The 12,472-nt window shown below is 45.4% G+C and overlaps 1 protein-coding gene across 1 annotated transcript; it reads right to left on the bottom strand.

Moving 5' to 3' along the window:
• Nucleotides 1-796: 796 nt before the first annotated feature.
• PCSK1N (proprotein convertase subtilisin/kexin type 1 inhibitor) lies at nt 797-5,403 on the bottom strand. The gene is made up of 3 exons (XM_027534532.1): nt 5,130-5,403; nt 1,426-1,898; nt 797-1,113 (listed from the first exon to the last, which is right to left on the bottom strand). Exons 1-3 carry the CDS (start codon nt 5,373-5,375, stop codon nt 921-923), a joined length of 912 nt encoding a protein of 303 aa, XP_027390333.1. The 5' UTR covers nt 5,376-5,403; the 3' UTR covers nt 797-920.
• Nucleotides 5,404-12,472: the final 7,069 nt, after the last annotated feature.

Below are 12,472 nucleotides of genomic sequence, written 5' to 3'. Positions count from 1 at the left end.
GTAGAGGCAAAACACTGAAAACCCCTGCCCTTGTAGATAGGACATGAGGCTATGTAGTAAAGGCAGGTGGAGGAATAGAGTGACGTGGAGGTCAAGGAAAGCCTTAGTAGGTGGTATTTGAGCAAAATCTTGTGGAAAACTAGGGGCAGAGGGAATAGCCAGTGCGCACCAGTTACCACCACACTGACTCCCAATATCTTTAGGGCTGGGGTAACAGTACAGTAAGAGTGGCCTCTATACTATTAATATCTAATTAGATATTTAAACATTACATATCAAGCTAACAATTCATCCTATCCTCCTAATTTGATGAATACATTTTCTCAATGATCTGAAAGCCCAGAAAGTTCCATGCCAGAAGGTGACAGCATTGGGAGGGCTGACCCCTGGCCAGCAGCCCATTCCCTTTCTCTTCCCTCAGGTAGCCCCTCCCCATGTCAGGGAGTTCATGTGTGCAAGTGGACATCCCAGCACCATCCAAGCTCTAGTCACCTGCCTCACAAACAGCTTGGTCCTTGGGATGGACTCTGAGAAGGTGCTGCTGAAAGTGGCCCTCAAAAATTTCTGGGCTCCCCATTCCCAACCGAGGCCTAGAAATGGGGCACAAAATCTGGTAGGCACTGCCATTGCCCACATGGAGATCTCCCCAGGGAGGAGAGGCAGAGACTGCAGGGAGGGGGTTGTCTTAAAAGTGCTGGGCCGAGGGCTGGGGCTCCTCTTCCTTTGTCTAAGAAGGGCCATCACCACTTAGTCCACAGGCCCCTTAGACACTGTCACTCACACAAACAAGTACACAGCTGCTTCAGATTATATTTATTGTGGGGTTGGGTGGGGATCCTGGGGTTCCAGGGCAGCAACTGTGGCTGGCGGGAGCTGGCAGGGTGTCCTGGACAGGAGGGTGCACGGGATCCAGGCGGTGCTCAGGGCAGGAGGCGGCGCGCCGGCGCTTGGGGTGCGGGGGTCTCCAGACGCTTCACACGCAGCAGGGCCCCCAGCACACCCTCAGGGGGTAGCTCAGGGCCAGTATCCTGGTCGGCGGCGCGGCGGAGGCGACGCGGGGCAGCGACGGCTTCGGTGTCGGCGATTCCCGTTAGGATCCGCCCCAACAAATACCTGCAGTGAGGAGGTGTCCGTGAGTCAACTCCTCGGCCCTAGGACCTGGAGGCCGCCGGTACCTCTAACCTCTCTGGGACCCGGCAGCCTCCTCCCACTCAGGCGTCCAACCGCTTTCTGGAGACAGGTGTCCCTGCCTTCCACTCCAGCCATTCGGACGAAGGGAGCCAGCCAGGCACCTCTGCCCCGACCTAGGGTCCCAGGACCTAGGTGTTCGCACCTCCACCCTGTAAAGAAGGCCCTCCGCCGCTCCTCGCCCCCTTCCTCCCAGGATGATGGCGCCCGCCCCCCGACCACCCTTCGTGGAGGTACCTCAGCAGCTCGGGGTCCAGGTCTGGCGTCTCGTCGCCGGCGTCCTCGCCATCGGGGCCCGTGGGGCCATCGTCGTAGACTGGGGGCCGGAGTCTGAGCGCCGCGGCGGGGGCAGGGGCGGGGACAAGCTGGGCTGCCAGGGCCGCCGGGTCCAGGCGGGCGCGGAGCAGGGCGCGGGCGAGCTGCGCGGCGGGCGCGTCGGGGTCGTTCTCCAGGCCCAGGGCTGGGTCACTGGTGCGGGGTGCGCCCCAGATGCGCCGGAGCTGCGCCAGGACGCGTGCCTGCTGATCCTCGGCCTCCTGCGCCTCAGCCCGCGCCCGCTCCTGCCGCTCGGCCTCCAGCAGGTGCGCCAGCGCCCGCGCCAGCTCCTGCACAGCCCCCGCAGCCTCTCCCCTCGGCGCCGCCCGCCGGAAGCGGCGGTGACCGCTGGCCTCAGCCAAGGGCGGCGAGGCTGCGCCCAGGCTGCGGGGCTCCTGCGGGAAGACAGGTTGGAGCGGGGAGGTCTTAAGCATTCGCCCGGCCAGGGACTCCCAACCCGCAGGACTCCGCGGACCCCAAATATCCCTAGATGCCACCAAAGGTGCCATGGGCCCTCGAATATGAGTAGACACCCCTAAGGCCAATGGAGACCCACAAATATCTCTGGTCACACTTAAGGCCACCAAAGACCCCTAGATTCAACTCCCCGCCCCGCCCCCCCCCCCCCCATCGCGAACGATTTCCTAGTGACTCAGACCTTGCCCCGCCCGGGGCTGCTGAAGACCAGGTTTCTTTATAGGAATAGAGATGGTAGATATGACAGCAATGTATTTCTCTATATTAATGTTGTGGACAATAGGAACTTATATTTGCATTTTACAGATTCCTACTGTCCATTTGTTTTACCCAAAAGGTAGCAGACTGTTCTTTGCCTTGTTTTTTGGAATCTATGTCTAGATCCTACCCTAAAAGCATCCTTTCTCTCTTCGATCCTTCCTTTCTTCTGCTTTGAATCCCTCTCCTATGGATGTACAATAGTTTATTTAACCAATCCAACTGATGAACATTGGGGATGTTTCCAATCTTTTTCTATTCTTATAAATAATGTCGGAATGAAAAACTGTGTTCATATATCATTTATATATCTTTTGTATACATATATTACAAGTCTATCTGTAAAATAAATTACCCAATGACTAATGTTCAGTTCAGGCAGTTTTTAAGCAATTTCAGTAAGTTTAAAGAAATAAAAGATATCAAAAGTATGAGAAGGGAACAAAAGACCATTAAATGGCCATAAAGGTTTGAAAAAGAGACATACAGAACATTTAGAAAAATAAATGACATTAAAAATTGAATGGGCAAGTTAAACCACAGATTCAGTGCAGTGGAAGAAATAGGATTGAACAGAACTTGGAAACAGATGCACACACACTGACACTTGCTATGACAGAGGGGACACTGCAGAGCTATGAGGGACAGGAACAACTTCAGTAAATTGTGCAGGAAAAATAAGTGATCCAAATTTGGGAACAATGGAAAGGGAAAAAATTAATTTGACTACATTCAAGCTAAGAATTTCTTTTTATCCCAAGACACCATAAAAAGAATGAAAAGTAAAATCAGAGTAGGAGAATATGCTTGTAACACAAATAATCAATAAAGGAACAATGTCCAATATACCAAAAATTCCTAAAAAGCAGTAAGAGAAAAGCAAATTAATATAAAAATGGGCAAAACTGATGATCAAGTATTTCACAAAAAAGGAACCAAAAACAGTTACTAAGCAAATGAAAACTAGTGAACCTCATTAGTAATCAGGAAAATGCAAATTAAAACACCAGTGAGATACACTATGCAGGGGGAGTGCAAAAGACTGCCAAAATTAAAGTCTGACTATGTCAAATGTTGATGTCGACGTAGAAAAAATGGAGGCTTTTATACATTGCTGCTGGGAACTCAACTGTCAAAATAGCGCTGAGGAACAATTTGGCAACGTCTTGAAAGATGCACATATCATATGCCCCACTCCCGGGGTGTTACACTCCAGAGTAGCTTTTGTGCATATACTACTGGACAAGGGTTCATGAAAAATTACAGCAGCACTATTCATAACAGCATAAAAGTGAAGGAAGGAAAAAAGAAACACCTAGAAACAACCCAAATGTTGTTGCTAACATATTGAAAATGCATCTATAAATCATGATATACACATACACTCATGATATACTCATAGTGTAAAATATTATGCAGTAATAAAAATAAATTAATTATAGCCACATACTTCAATGTGGATGAATCTCACAATGTGTAAAAAAAATCAAGTTCCAGAATTCCACTGCAGACTGCCTGTTACAACCAGACACCCTGATGACTTCCTAGTGACCCCTAGTGACTACCAGGAGCCAGACACCCAGTATGATTCCATCTCTGTGAGGAAAAACTAAACAAGATATTGTTTAGAGATACAGACATAGATGATAAGCTACAAACAAAAGTAAGGGTTAACAGAAAATACAGGATAATGATTATGGAAGAGAGAGACTGCTGTGGTGAGAGGCACCCAAGGGCTTCTAACTATTGGTCATGTTTGATTTAAGCTGAGTAATGGGCACACAAAGGGATTATTTTATCATTATTTCTTACACTGTATATATACATATCTTTAGATATATTCTCATATATAAAGAATACTTTTAAAAAACCATCCTTGATGCAGACAGCCTTTAACTCTACATTATAGAAGGATGTGCTCCAAATGCCCTTGATGGCCACCACCCCTGAGACCCCCCCAGGGAATCACACACGTCAATCGTGCCCTTACACACACTACTTGGACTGACAAGCCTTGAGATGTCAAATATGCAACCCAACACTGCCACATCCACACTCGGGGGGCTGCACACATTCACACTAACCAATGCTATGCAGTTACAATCGCCAAGCCATCTAGATGCAAGAACACGCACCACCCTTAAAGACATAATGCCGCACAGAGAGCAACATCATGGCTCCTCTCTCCACAATGACACAGCTCCACAAAGAAACAGTCTCATCAACACATATACAAAATCCTAGTCTCTCAGTTCAACAGAACCGAAATGGGGTGTGCACCTAGGGGATGCAAAGACCACTCCCTCCCAAACAAAAAGACAATCACACAGACACACACCCAAACACAGACACACCCATAAGTCACACCATCACCACAGGAATCACAAACACACCGATGTCACACTGAGAAAACTCACACACAGAAGCTTCACACACAATGCACACCCGGACCCACAAAGGCACCTTTGTATGGATGCTCATAAGCACTTACATCAAAAGAAACACACAGAGACAGCACACACTCATATCCCTGTCATCACATCTTGTGGACACAGACCGAGGCCCGCATCCCCCGTCTTACAGTGTGCTACGCCCGTGGACAGCGCCACAGGAGGCGGGCGGGGCGAGGCCAGGCCCAGCGCCTAGTGCGGAGGGATGCGCAGGGCGCGGCGGCCAGACGACCCCCAGACACTGCCACCCACACACCCAAGAGACGGAGGCTGGCATGGCCTGGGCGCAGACTGGAGGCTGGACCCCAGGCCCCCAAGGCCGATCTCTCCACAGGTCCCGAGAACTGGGGCCAGCGAGGATAAGGGGCCAGTGGCCAGGCACCGACCCTCGCCTGTAGCATCCTCCCCCCACCCCCACCCAGCGCCCGACCCGGGTCGCACCTTTACCGGCCTTGCGCAGAGAGTGCGGGGTGGCCCAAGTAAGCCCAAGAGCAGCAGCACCAAAAGGCCGACGCCCCCGGCCCGCGGCCCGTGGAGCAGTGGCGACCCCGCCATGCTGCCCCAGCGAGCCGGGCTCCGGACGGGCGGACTGACTGGCAAGTGCGCAGCGCCTGAGCTACCCTGCACCGCTGCGGTGCTTTGCGGCTGCGCACGCTGAGGAATCTTGCCCTTCCCTGCCCATCCCATCCTGTCTACGCAGGCGCAGCCTTTAGCTCCCGCAGCCTCTGCATCCTGCCCGTTTCCAAGGAGATGCCCGAGGGGCAAGATGATGAGCTGGAGCCTTTGATGGCGGTTGCCATGGCAGTCGGAGGCCAGTAGCCAGAGCAACAGACTTGGCTGTCGCCTCAGCAGACAGGCAGGAAAAATGACTCAGTGGAGTGGAATGGGGGTCTGGTCCCCTCTGCCGCCCCACTTCTTGGGGAGGAGATATACGATTTTGTTCATTGGATAAACAGTTACGGATGGCCTATGGACCATGGCCTTTATAGAGTGATGAGTTCAATTAGTTCACCATTCTAAGGTGCTGTCCCTTACCTGCATAAAGCGGTTACTAGTAACTGTCTCCCAGAGTGGCTTTGAAGGTTTAATAAGAATGGTATTTAGAGGACTTCCCTGGTGGTCCTGTGGTTGAGACTTCACCTTCCAATGCAGGGAGCAATGGATTCAATCCCTCATCAGGAAGCTAAGATCCTACATGCCTCCTAGCGGAAAACCAAAACATAAAACAAAGTAATGTCATAACATATTCAATTAAAAAAAAAAAACTTTTAAAAAATGGCATTTAGTAGGAGCTCAATAAAAGTTCCTTTCTATCCTTTCCTTGTCTCTTTCCCAGTATCTTCATCTCTCCATTGCTCTGTTTCTCTTTCTGACCTTATATGCCCATAGGTCTCTCTGTCTTCCCCTCCCATCTATCTCTTCCTGCCTCTGATTCTTTCTCTCCCTTCATCTCTGCAACCTTCCTCCTGTCTCTGTCTTTATTTTGTTGTCTCTATCTACTTGTCTTCCATAGATACGTAGATCGATTTCACTCATAAATTGTTCCAAAAGGATTTTAAGCCATGTAAAATGATACAGCAAACAAAACAAAACTTTGATAAAAATTTCTGTATCTATAGGGGGAAAAATAACAGGAAGGGCATATCAGTGGTTATTGTGGGTGCAGCGGGAGATGACAGATGCTTTTGTCACATTCTCCTTTACATTTTTCTCTGTTATCTGAAAAAAAGTTTCAATGAATATGTATTATTATTATAACCAGATTTTTAAAAGGTATTTTCATTTTGGTTGGAATTTAAAAAGTGTGGTAACATGACACAAATCAAAAGTGAATAAAAGAAAGATCCATTTGTGTTGCTGTGAGTGTATCTAATCCATTCTAACTGCTTCTACTGTGCGTGCTCAGTCGTGTCCAACTCTTGCTCGGTGAGAATACTGGAGTGGGGACCAAGGAGCACCTCACACCCGTGGCAAAGAAGGAGGCGACATGCGGCGGGATGGAGGCTACCTTAGAGCAGCACTTGGAGGACACAATGAAGAATCCATCCATTTTCGGAATCCTGTGCACAGATTCACAGGGACTCAATCTAGGTTGCTGCGGAACCCTGTCAGATGAGCATGCTGGGGTGATATCTGTTCTAGCCCAGCAAGCAGCTAAGCTAACCTCGGACCCCACTGATATTCTTGTGGTGTATCTAGAATCAAATAATGGGAACATTATGATCCAGAAACACGATGGCATCACAGTGGCAGTTCACAAAATGGCCTCCTGACAACTCGTATCAGTTCTCCAGCAGCCTGTCACAGGGACTCATTCATACCTTATGTTAATTATCTTATAGAACTATTAGACCATTCATGTAATATGTATTGAGCACTTTTCTATTAATTTTAGAGTAGGCTGCATTTTGACACTCTGTGGATCGACTTATCAAAATACTAGTTAAGGAAAGTATCATGTTTTGAAGCAACATATTTAGGTCACCTTGTATATAGAATTTTGTTAAGTTTAATACACCTGGTTGGAGGAAAAAGGAGAATACTGGAGTGGGTTGCCAGGGGATCTTCCCGACCCAGGGATCTCCTGTGGCTCCTGCATTGGCAGGTGGATTCTTTACCACTTGAGCCACCTGGGAAGCCCCAAAATCCTTATACACATCCACTTATGAACCTGAAGATTATATGCTCAGGGATGATGTAATGGACACACAATTAAGATGGCCCCCATGATCCTTGTCTCCTTGTATTCTCATCCTTGGGTAATCCCCTCCCTTTGAATATGTGTGTGTCCAAAGGTGATCAGATGTATGTGATTACATGTAGATAATCATGTTAAAAATGAGGTGGAAATGATCAACTTGTGAGGCAACTCCCACTCCCTTTCATGAAACAATTGACCACTTTGGAGAACCTCACATGGCAAGAAATAGAGGGTGGCCTTTAGGAGCTAAGAGTGACCCCAGCTGACAGCCAGCAAGAAATTGAAGCCTTCTGTCCTATGACTGCAAGGAACTGAATTCTGCCAACAACCTGAGTGAGCTTGAAAACAGATCCTTCCCCAGACGAGCATCAGATGAGACTATAGCCCTGGTCAACACCTTCATTTCAACTTTGTGAGACCCTAAGCAAAGAACCCAATTAAACCATACCCTGACTCCTGACCCACAGATACTGTTAGTTAATGTTTTAAGCTGAGAAGTTTATGGTAATATTGTTACACAAAAGATAATCTGAATAAAAGAAGACATGTTTCATTCTCTTGGATGAGACTATTTCATATTATAACTATTTCAGTTACATCCAAATTACTATATAATTTCTATATAACCTTAATTTAAATCCCAGCTGAACATTTTAAGGAAAATCAATAAATCTTATTCAATAAAGTATATAAAGAGTCCACACAAAACTTTTACATGCATGTTCAAAGCAGCATTTTTCATAATAGCCCCCAAATAGAAACAACTCAAATATCTGTCAACTGATGACTGGATAGACAAAATGAGGTATATCCATAAAATGGAATATTACTCATCCATAAAAAGAAACAAAGTACTGATACATGTTGCAATATGGATGAAACCTGAAAATATGCAGAGTGAAAAGGAGCCAGACACAAAAAGTCACATAATTTGTGATTCCATTTATGTGAAATGCTCAGAATAAGCAAATTCATAGAGACAGTTGATTAGTAGTTGCCAGGGGCTGAGGGGAGAAGAGAAGGGAACAGGGGTGGCTGCAAATAAGTACAGGGTTTCTTTTTGAGGTGATGAAAATGTTCTGGTGTTAGATAACGGTGATGGGTGACCAACTTAGTGAATATACTAAAAACCATTGAATTGTACACTTTAAAATGATGAATCTCGTGTATGTGGATTATATCTCAATAAATAAATATCTATAAAAAAGAATAAAGATTTGTGAAGTGCTAAATCATTTCTGAAAAAGATAAAAAAGTAGACTTGACTTATCAGGTATTAGGATGTGTTCTAAGGCCAGAAAGGTAAGATGGTGTATGGAAAACTGAAAGAAAATAAGCTGGAGTCCTACCTCACACCATATACAAACAATAGCTCCGGACAGGTTAAAGATTTTCATGTAAAAGAAAACACTATACGTTAATAGAAAAATATGCCATGTGACCTAGGGATGGGGACGGACTTCCTGAACAAAACTTCAAAAGCACAAACCACAAGGAAGAATGTTAATGATGATGTACATATCAAAATTTACAGTTTCTGTTTAATAAAAGACCCTATACACAAAGTTAACAGATGAAACAGCAAATATCTATTTGCTATAGCTGAAATCACCAGAGATTAAACATCCAGAATATAAAAGTGACTTTGAGAAACAGCAAGAAAAAAACAAGAGCCTCAAAGAAAAATGGGCAAAGGATAGGAATAGAAAGCTCACACAAGAGGAAACCCATGAGGTTATCAAGCATGTGAAGACATACTCAATTTTACTAATCATTAGAGAAGTGCAATTTTTTTAATTGAACAAATTTTTCCATTTTTAATAGAAAAAATGTTAGGCAATATGACTTCTACACTGTAGACTTGTTCCTGCTTGAGCTGCTCACTGCTCAAAAGCCAATAAAATGAAACATTATTTTATATCCATCACACTGGAAAAAATTAGAAAACTGAATCACATGAAATTTGGCAGTCTTATGGAGATACAGGGACCTTCATGTACTGTTGGTGAGAGTCTGGGCTTAAGCAGTCATTTTGGGCAATTGTCTGGCAGTACTCAACCAAATTTAGCCTGTATACCAGAGTTGTCAAGTACCCAGTGTAAGAGGGTCTACCACCCATAGTGGGGGAGGGGGCTGGGAAAATTCCCCCTGAGAAAGGGTATCTATGCTGAGATCTAAAGATCCAGGAGGAGTTACCCAGGGAGATGGGTATAGGGGGAAAGCATTTCAGGCGAAGGAATTGCACAAGAAAAGGATCTAAGCTGAGAAGCAGCATGGCATGTTCAAGGAAGTGAAGTAAGGCTGGTGAGCCTGAAGCACAGCGGGACATGTTTTAATTCGCTGTATTTTGAAGCCTTCTGAGAGAGTGTGGCAAAATGGTCTAATGAGCAGACACATCTACCTCCCTTCCTTCCCCCAAATTCCCCCAAAGCAATCCCCCAAAATACCTTGAGTGGTGCTTTTCAAGGGAGTCATCAGGGGACCAATTATTCTGAGGCATTCTTTAGGAGACAGATTGCAGATGGAGTCAAGCCATCCAGGGTGATGGGGTGGGCGGGGGGGGGAGAGCTAAGAATCAACCCCCAATTACAACGGATGGGGATAGACTTTTGCAGAAGTAAAAACATAAAAACAAGTCCATTGGCTCTCTGTGGTTGTCATTCCTGCTGTTTGCTAGGATTTTCATTTTTTCTCCCTTTCAGGACCATGGAAGGTGGGATGATTGTACTTCCTAATGACTGAGTGGAAACAGCCAGTGTGGCCTCAGGCTGGAGCACTTGATTGCCAGTATGAGCTCCTCCAGAGCTCTGTCACTCTAATTCTTTTTATTTTATTTTATTTTAAAAAATTTATTTGGCTGCATCTGGTCTCAGCTGTTGGCACACGGGCTCTCTAGTTGTGGTGTAGGGGCTTAGTTGCCTCAAAGCATGTGGAATCCTAGTTCCCTGACCAGGGGATGGAACCCATGTCCCCAGCACTGCAAGGTGGACTCTCAACCACTGGACCACCAGGGAAGTCCCAGTCTGATTCTTCAAAAATAGCCTGTATTTACTGTTACTCCCAAATTCGTATCTCTAGCCCGGGCTTCTTGGGATTCAAACTCCAAAAGCCTCCTCAACATTTCTACTTGGGTAGAAAGAAGCATTTCAATGTTAACTTCCCCAAACTCCAACTGTTGATTTACTGTCTTCCAAGGCCTGCTCTTCCACTATAAAGACAAAAACAAAACAAAAACTCTATTCTTCTCTCAGTCTCCCCCATCTCCATAAGTGGTCCATCATTCACCCAGCTTCTCAGATCAAAAACCATAAAGCATCCTTTAAACAAAAATTATTGTAGTATAATTGATTTACAATGTTTTATTAGTTTCAGGTGTACAACAAAGTGAATGTATATGTCTATTTTCTTTCAGAAATATTGAATAGAGTTCCCTGTGCTATGCAGAAGGTCCTTGTTAGTTGTCTATTTTATATATAGTAACACGTGCATGTAGAGCTTCCCCAGTGGTTCAGCAAAAAATAACCCATCTGCCAATGCAGGAGACTCAGGAGACACAGGTTCGATCCTTGGATCAGGAAGATCCTCTGGAGGAGCAAGCCACTCCAATATTCTTGCCTGGAGAATGCCATGGACAGAGGAGCCTGGTGGATTACAGTCCATACGGTCCCAAAGAGCTGGATACAATGAGCGACTGAAAACACACACACACAATTTGTGTATGTTAATCCCAATCTCCTAATTTACCACCTTCCCCCATATATCCCCTTTGGTAATTATAAGTTTGATTTTGAGATCTGAGCTTGTTTCTGTTTTGTAAAAAATTCATTTGTATCATTTTCTATAAGATTCCACATATAAACGATGTTATATGATATTTGTCTTTCTCTGACTTACTTTACTTAGTATGATAATCTCTAGGTAAATCCATGTTGTGGCAAATGGCATTATTTCATTCTTTTAAAAACCATAAAACACCCTTGATACCTCTCTTTTTCTCACCTCCACATCCAGTCTATGAGCAAATCCTTTAAAATAGATCCATAATCCAACCCCTTCTCTTCGCCTCCACTGCCAGCACTACCATGTGTCATTTGGACCCTTGCAGTAGCCACCTCACCAGTCTCCCTGCTTCTTTCCTTGCCCCCTGATAGTTTCTTTTCCTCATAGCAGCCAGAGGGACCCTATTCTAATTAATGTTCCTATGTACTCAGCATTCCTTCCCAGCTCCCATCAGAATAAAAGCTGAAGTCCATGTACCCACATAAAGCCTATGGTCCATGAGGTCCTGTGAGATCTTGCCCATGTTACCTCTCTGACCTCCCATCCTACCACTGTCCCCCTCATTTTCTCTGTACCTGCACTGGTCTCCTTTCTGTTCTTCATACATGCCGAGCATGTTCCCAACCTCAGTGTCTTTGCATTTGCTATTCATTTTGCATGTGGCTTGTTCCTTTGTTTCATCCTGGTCTCTTTGGGTATCACCCCTTCACAGAGGCCTTCCTTGATCTTTCTACCTCATTCTCTGTGTCTAGGTCTGCTTTATTTTCCACTGTAGCACTTATCAATTTCTTTCATCATATTTCCTCTATAATGCTTTATATACTATCTCCCCAATTACAGTGTAAGTTTCACGGGGACAGTCTTCAATCTCTTCACCACTGCATCCCCAAACCTATAGTATAATAGGAGTTCGATAAGTATGTATAAAGCATTGAGTTAATTAATTTAAGAATAACCAATGGGACAAAACAGAAAGAGTAAGAACAAATGGAATAGGGGGAAAAATGAGAGGAAACAAAAGTAATCAAAGGAATATGGAAACTTCTTATATATTGCTAATACTACACTCAAAAATAAGAACAGGTCTAGGACTTCCCTAGCTGTCCAGTGGTTAAGATTCACACTTCCAATGCAGTGGGGTTTGGGTTTGATCCCTTGTAGGGGAACTAAGATCCTGCATGTGAAAGTGAAAGTGACAGTTGCTGAGTCATGTCTGAGTGCGAGAGGCCAGAATTCTCCAGGCCAGAATACTGGAGTGGATAGCCTTTTCCCTTTTCCAGGGGATCTTCCCAACCCAGCGATC

Source organism: Bos indicus x Bos taurus, chromosome X (genome assembly GCF_003369695.1).
Source record: "Bos indicus x Bos taurus breed Angus x Brahman F1 hybrid chromosome X, Bos_hybrid_MaternalHap_v2.0, whole genome shotgun sequence".
NCBI classification, from domain to species: domain Eukaryota; kingdom Metazoa; phylum Chordata; class Mammalia; order Artiodactyla; family Bovidae; genus Bos; species Bos indicus x Bos taurus.
The sequence above is the reverse complement of the archived record's forward strand: the minus strand, read 5'-3'. Positions and strand labels throughout refer to the sequence as shown.